Source organism: Meleagris gallopavo, chromosome 23 (assembly GCF_000146605.3).
Source record: "Meleagris gallopavo isolate NT-WF06-2002-E0010 breed Aviagen turkey brand Nicholas breeding stock chromosome 23, Turkey_5.1, whole genome shotgun sequence".
NCBI classification, from domain to species: Eukaryota; Metazoa; Chordata; class Aves; order Galliformes; family Phasianidae; genus Meleagris; species Meleagris gallopavo.
In genome coordinates, this window is record NC_015033.2 from 794,516 (window position 1) to 802,274 (window position 7,759).

Here is a 7,759-nt window from a genome sequence, read left to right on the forward strand (position 1 = left end):
ACACCACGGGGCAGTCTGTGCCGCTGTGCCGACCGCGGAGAGAGACGCGTCCCGGCGGGCTCGCAGCTGGCAAGGTCCATGGCGAGGTGGAACATGGCTATCAACATCCAAGCATGGCTTCCTAGCGGGCAACCTGACCTGCGGGCAGACACAGAGCACGTTAGAAAGCAGGAGAGCGTGGGCAGCACGACCAACCCCTTCCACAAGCTGCGGAGCAACACGCATCAGCCCAGCTACGTCTGACCCGGTGACACTCCCAACCCTCCCAGCACTGGGATGGGACGCTGCCACCTCCCTGCCACCCCAAATGGCATCGCAGGACGCTCTGACCACCTGCTCCCCTTCCTGCTGCCCACGCGGCGACGGCACAGACACCGAAGCGACATCAAAGCCAAGGCTGCGTGCGAGAAGAGCATCTACGGGCATCCTTCCATCCCTCCATCTCCATCAGGAGCAGCCGGGAGAGCCGACCCAGGGGGTGCAGCCCTCCCTCATTTCAGGGCTCGGGGTACAGCGGTGCCAGCAGGGAGCTGCACCAGGCGCTCAATGAGTTAGCACATGGGAGCACACGGACGCTCGCTTCAGCATGTGTAACCCACTTCTCATTAATCAGGTCGCCGTGACTCAAAAGCAGCTCTCGCTCTCGCCGGGCGCAGGCTGGGCACGCAGCAGTGCTGGCTGCAGCACTGAGCCCCAACGTGTGCTGGCTGTGTGCGAGGAGCAAAGCCCTGAGCACGGCAGGGAATGATGAGCAGCCGTTCAGCTGCGCCCTCGCTGCAGATCAAATGGAAACCACGCTGAACTGTCGGCAGGTTAATTATTTCAAATTTTGCTTTGATGTAAAGTGCCACCGTTATTTCATGTCAAATCTCTCTTTCTTCTCCGGTTGCATCTTGCCTTGTAAAGCTCTGCTCTAACTCATGTCTCCCCCTATGATGTCAGCTCATGTGAAGCGCAGTGTTTCACTGTAAGAAAACACCTGAAGTACGCAGGGTTGGTTTTTTCTCCTGTCTTTTTTTTATTTTTTTTTCCCAGAAAGAAAAAAAAATCATTAGGCCAAGGCCCGAAAATCTTTACTTCATTTTACTCAGCTTTTACACAAGAAAGACTTTTGTCGAACTCAGCAGGAGTTAATGAGAGCTTTATATGCCTAAATAGACTAATCCTCCGCAGCGCTGCACCCCGTAAAGCCATTGGTAGCACCACAAAATGTGCATCTGGTTGACAGAAGAATTTGTATACTCCCTCCGTGCGTGAGCAAATGAAGCCAATGGAGATGACCTGGATACTCTGAGGCGCAGTCTTTTTCTGTTCAAAGCATCTTTTTTTTTTCTCCCTCCCTAATTGGCTTATTTTTTTTTTTTCCAAAGCATAACAGCATTTATTTTGGGGAGGAGAAAGGCGATGCACGGAAAGAGTGCAGAAGGAGAAAGGGAAGAGCCAGAAACAGACGACATAAACCAAAATAGTTCAGGCTGGGGGAGGAAGAATTTCAAGATGTGAAAAAATAAAAATAAAAATACAACACAGTAACAAATCCATCGTTGGTGCATTTCTCAGAGCGCAGCACCGAAGGCCCCTCCTGCGCCCTCTGTATTGGTGGCACCTTGTCCCCAGGTATGGGTGCCACAGGTTTGGAAAGAGAACCAGAGGTATCTGCCCTCCCGTGCCAGCTGCACAGTGCGAGGTGCTGGGAGCTGAGCTGCACACTGACCCACAATGTGAAAGCAACCAGATTTTGGAGCAGAGATCATCCCCATGTGCTGCACATCAGCAGCTCAGAGAAGTGAGAAGTCAGGCGTCCGGGTACCCAGAGAGCGTTCAGAACAGCTTCACCTTAGCAATACTCATGGCCACGCTGTCACTCCAGCGGGCGTCACGCTCCATTTTAGCCTCTGCCTAACTCAGTCTGAGCTGAAATTTCTCCTTGTGAGGAAGGGGCACTGGGCCATGCACACACACAGCAGCACGCCTCGCTGCCTGCCCGCTCCTCCACGAGGAAGGAAGCAGTGCAAATGAGGCACTTTTATTAATAACTGCCAAAGGAGGAGAAGGAAAACGCGACCAGCCCAAACTCAGCTGTCGCTACGGCCCTGCTGTTGTCTTTGAGCTTCTCAAAGGCAAAATATCGCTCCCCAGTACTCGGGGTTGGCGGCTCATGGAGAAAAGCAGATTTCTCCCCTCTTCCCATTTTCTCCTGCTTGCTGACGACATTCCCAAGTCGCAGCAGCAGTGGCAGAGCCTCAGCACATCGCAACGCCGGGCAGCTCACAGGGCTCGGCTCCAACCCAAGCATCATTTCAGTGCTGCCCTGCAGCTGGGAGCAGACACAGCGTGCAACCCCGGGCATCGCGTGGGTCACAGCAGAAACGCCATACCCAAGCACATACAGGGATATTCTTCCTCCCACCCTCGCTGCCCAGGGCTCAGTCTGGCTTTGAGCAATGCCACCGAGGTGCTGTCACCCCCCGAGCATCCTCCTGGGCACCCCATGGGCTGGCACGGCCCCAGGAGGTGGCCGCTGGGCGGGAGCTGAGAGCACGGTTACCTCTCTGGGATTTGGTGTGCCACGCCATGCGATCTTTGGAGGGCTTTGCAACAACAGAAGAGAAAGTGTCCTTCAGAATAAATAGCAGCGTGTGGGAGTTGCCGTCGCCAAGGCAACGCAGGCGATGCGCGCAGAGCGGCGCTGGGGATGCGGCAGTGCTGGAGGCTGCGGGGGTCCCGGGGCCCTGTTGGGAGCAGCCCCTTTCCCTGACCCCATAGCAGGAGGGGGGACTGCGGCTCGCCGCCCCAAGCTCTAAACCCACGTCCTGCAGGTGCCAGAGGTGACAAAACACGGGGCAGCCCGGGCAGCAGGGCCACGTCCGCCCCAGAGATCCATAGCAGCACTGCTCCAACACAAGCTACTCCATGAAAGCCCCGTGCCGTGGGCATGCTGAAATTCAGGATGCTCTGTGCCCCTGTGCCCCTCTCACAGCTGGCTGCACATCCCTGCTCACCCCAGGAGTTGCAAGTCGCTGCTCTGCGGGCTGCCGGCGCGACTCAGAGGATGAACGATCTTTGCTGATGCATCAAATGGCACAAAATCCTCCTCCAACCACTTGAGCTGCACTGCCAGGCAGGAAGCAGAGGCCAAGGAACAGCAGTGCCCTCAGTGCCACAGCAGTCAGTGCTCAGTGCACCCACAGCTGCAGCTGCACAGGGACCCACAGGGCAAAATTGGGATTCTGGTTATCCACAAGCCCCTGCCCACCCCCAACTATTTTTCCCATTGCAAAGGATGGAGGGGAAAGCATGGGGAATTAAGGCTCTTTCTTGTGGGGTGAGGGAAGCCCAACAAAACTTGGAAATTCAGTCAGGAAAAGAGCAGAGCAGCAGGAAGATTTGAAGTGATGGAAACCCTTTATTGCCCTCCTTGCCCAGGAACCTTCCTGCCACGTACAACCAACTCCTCCTGTGGGTTAATGGCTGTTAGAAGGCCTTATTTTCATCCAGCGAGAGAAACTCCTACAAATATTTACACATCCCCACTGACAGGTACAAGAGTTGCTGGCTGATTTCAATGCAACTGCCCAGGTAATTACAGTGATTGCATGCACAGGCACCACGGGGGTGGGGCCCCAGCAGCAGCCCCCACCTTGCTCCAGCAGCGTGGAGACAGAGCAAGTTAAAAGGGACCATGAGCCAGGGTTTAATTTCCTGGCAGAAATAAAAACACGTAAATATTTAGTCATTTGTTTTCCCTCCCTTTCCCCCCGCTCTTTTGGAAAGGGCCAACTCAGACATCAGCCATAAATTTCCGCCACTGAGATTAAATCCCTCGGTCGGAGGCACAGCAGAGCGAGGGGGAGAAGCCGGCACGTTTTGCATTTTAAGCTGAGCTCTTGGCAGCCCACGCCAACACCACAGCACAGCCCTGGCCATGAGCACGGTGCTCCAGGCGTCCTCCACCTCCCAGGGCATCCAATGGAGCACCTGCTGCAGCACAGCCTCAGTCGTGGGGATTTTCTGTCTTTCAGCTCCAACCACTCTGCTGAGCAGAGGCGATCTCTGTTTGCAGGGTGATGGAGATAGCTGAGCTGAAGGCACTGAGAGCATTTCTGCCAGACCCGCTGCTTTGTGTGACGTGTCCTCCCCGTGTGAAAATCCTTTTCCAAATCCTCTCCGATGCAGCTCTCTGCTTTGAAGAGCAGGGAGGCTGGCACTTCAGACGCAGATTAACTTGAGGAGCTGCACAGGCCTGATCTCTCCATGCTTTGCATCTGAGTGACATCACCCCAGTGATGCTGTCATGCCCACAGCAGAGGTGTCACTCCCACAGAGCTCTGCCCATCTCTCCCCCTGGGAACACCGAGGCCACGCTGGTTCCCTGTCCATGGATGGAGCCTCATCTACTGCCAGGAGCCCAAGAGCATTAAGAGAAGCACTTTGTAAACTGGCAATCTCCAAGCACGGAAGAACCTCTCCCCTAAGATTCTCTCTGCTCTGCCATTACCACCTCTGTTCTCACATCTCCTTCATTACCATGTGAAATAGTGTGGCAAACCCAGGTCCAAGCCACGCCAGGAAGGGAAAGCATCTCCCACTGCCTCAAGGCAAAGTTTGCTCCTGCCCCTCCTCTCCAGGTGCCAATGACATTCACGGATCCTGCAGGAAGGGCACAGCAGTGCAGGGACAAACCCCTCTGCAGTGGTCCCACATCCCACGGGGTTGCGTGGTGCCATGGGACATGGTTTAATCCAACAGCTGTATCACCAGGCTCAGCACCGCGTGCTGGAAATCCCTGAATTTGGTCATCTGTCAAAGCAATTAACTAGGATCAGGGCCATGGAGAGGCTTTGACAAATTGCAAAATACAAATTGTCAGCAGCTTGCAAGCCATTGGCAAATAACCCATTTCAGGGAAGCCTCAAAAGACGCACTCGAGTGTGACTCTAAAGGGCAGAGCAGCAGAGGTGCTGATTCGCATCCTTTCACACGGTGATGTCTGCTCTCCAAAACCAGCCCCTTTCTCCCATGACTGTGGAGACACTTCACAGGAGGCAGTAAATGCAGAATAGGCTGATTTTTAATGCAGGATTATACAAATGGAACCATTCTTCCATTTCATGCCTCATGTTAGGTAATGTATTGGTATTGCACAGGGAATCAAGGTTATGTCCTTGTTTGGATGATTTACAAACGGAGCACTTTACATCTCCAAACAGCGGGCGGAACAGAGACAGAACCATTCCCAGCAGGAATGGGAGGGCTGAGATGGGTGATGCTGGCTGCTCCCAGGCTGGGCACAGCATCTTCATGTCGGTGTGATGGGAACCACCAGCACTGGTGCGGGAGGAGCATCGCTGCCTGCGGGCTCTGTGTCCTACACCGGAGCTCAGATCATCACTGACAGAACTCCCTGGGTTTGCAAGGAGAAACGCTGCTGCACCTCAGGGCTGACTTTCACGCTGGAGCAAGGGGAAAGCAGCAGGACCTTGGCCACAGCTGCCTCCTTCCAGCCCCGTGTTTCTGCACCACCCCTGCAGCGCAGCGACCGTCCTTCGCTGCAAAGCAACAAAGCCATTGCCATGGAAATAAAGCATCGCCATGGCATTCTGGGGCCAAACGCCCCTCGGATGGGCTGGGAGGAGGAGAGCAGCAAATTCCCATGTGTGGATAATAGGGATGGATGACGCATGGGATCTGGGGGGCCGCGTGGAGCAGCATCCCAGCACTGTGCTGGGGCACTGCATGGCTCCTTAGGACATCACAGTGCACCCAACTCCAGCAGCTCTGCCCAGAGCATGAGTTCCTGCAAGGTGATCATCAATGTGAGAAATCAGCTGCCAAGGTCTGGAATGCCAGGGCCGGATATTCAGGTGCGGCAGCCGGCACAGCAGCACCCAGGTAAATTAAATGCACCGCATCACCACCTCTCCCTGTTACAGACCTGAGCTTCAGGATTACCTACTAATAAAAGTGGTATTTAAACAGTTCCTGAGTTCCTTTGCTCTCCCCCCCCCTCTCTGCAAGTAATTAAACTGACAACACTTCGTGTGGTCGAAGGGAGAGGATTTATGACAACAGAAAATGAAGCACAGGGTGAAGCAGCCCAAAGCCCATTGCCAAGCTGGGGACCAGCAGATAACCCTGCTTGTCCAGGACCAGCCCAGGGGATTAATGCTGCCCTGGCACCCAATGTGCTCCCGCAGTGCCAGGCAGCAGCAGAGCTGCTCCCATCCACAGCACTCCTATGACTGTCTTCAGCTCACCCAGCTGCAAATAAATAATTTTAACATTTGAATAGCGGCGAGTGGGGAAGGCATAATTAATACCCAGCGGTATCTCCAATATGCTGATCCTGTAGCGCAGCCCCTGCCAAGGCTGTCAGGGAGCAGATCTGGCTCAGCAGTGCTGCAGCCCCGTCTGTTCGCACGTTTGGGTCCTGTCCTTCCAGCACATGGAAAGGTCGAGCCTGAGCCCGAGGTGCTGCCTGCACCCAAATGCACACTGTCCCAATGCAAGACCATGCCAACACCCTGCAAGGAGCAGCGTGGTCTTGCAGAGCCACACAAGCAAGAGCAAAAACCCCACAAACAGTCTGAACGGGCATAAGCGATGCATGCTGCAAAGGCACGAGCAGATCTGTGCCACAGCAGCCACACACTTGGTCTGTGCCAAAGCAGAGCCAAACTCAGCCTGGGTTTCAATCTCAGCCCGTTTTCAAACATTCCAATGGATGCCAATGGGATATGGGTTAGGGTTCGGGTTGTGTCGATGGGATATGGGGTGCCCAACATCCCCGTGCACATTGCCATGGATGCTGGTGGGATGCAGAGTGCTCAGCATCCCGTGTACATTCCAATGAATGCCAATGGGACGCATTCTGCTCACCATCCCCACGCACACTGTGGTGGATGCTGGTGGGATGTGGGTGCCCAGCATCCCTGTGTGCATTCTAATGGATGCTGATGGGATGCAGGGTGCCTGGTATCCCCGTGCTGGGAGCACCCTGCACGGCACACACAGATAACAAGCAGCACCACAGATCTCCGGCACAGCCTGACTTGCTCTGACAAGGACACAGCATCTGTTATGGGCTGTTTTACCCGCTCGCGTGGGATTATTTCAGATAGGATTTGAAAAGCACCGGGGGCGGGCGGAGGAGAAGCCCAGGAAGGCAGCGCGTGCCTTCAGGCAGGGAAACGTCTTCAGCAGATTGCTGCGTAAAACCTGAGCTCGGTTATCCACCTGCTGCTGCTCCACAAAGCACCCAGCCAGAGCTCACACGGCACCCGCGCGTGGGGTGGCTGCCCTGGGAAGAGCCCGAGCCGCCCTAAAGATGCTTCAGCTCAGCACCAGCAAATCCAGCACAGGGAAAGGGTCCCAGTGGCGCTCAGCCCACCCGAGGTGCACACACACACACCCAGGGCTGACCTGGCAGCCGCGGCGCCCAGGCTGTGCCAGCAGCACTGAGCAGGCAGCGGCCGAACACAGCGCGCATTTAGCCGACAGAAGGGCATTTCATCGCGCTGCCCGCAGCAACACTCGCCGTCTGTCCCGCCTGCACAAAGGGTGGCTGTGAGAGCTGGCTTTCAGGCTCGAACCTGCACCTGTCTCCCATTTATCTCCCTCTTCCCCCCGGGATTTTGCAGCAGCGCTGAGGATCGGGCAGCAGCAAGAGCTGCAATTCAGATGCAACCGACTGGGAAGCTTCTCCCAGCACCATTTCCAAAAAATCTTCCAGAAAAGTCACGATCTCAAGCTCCAGTCT

At 55.3% G+C, this 7,759-nt stretch overlaps 1 protein-coding gene across 1 annotated transcript in view; it reads right to left on the reverse strand.

Moving 5' to 3' along the window:
• The window catches only part of AJAP1 (adherens junctions associated protein 1), a gene marked incomplete at its 5' end in the record, with an annotated part of 18,846 nt that extends 18,631 nt beyond the window's left edge, over nt 1-215 (reverse strand). Inside the window, one exon of the mRNA XM_031556627.1 lies at nt 1-215. This exon is cut by the window's left edge and continues 404 nt beyond it. Coding sequence (XP_031412487.1) covers nt 1-215 — 215 coding nt within the window.
• Nucleotides 216-7,759: the final 7,544 nt, after the last annotated feature.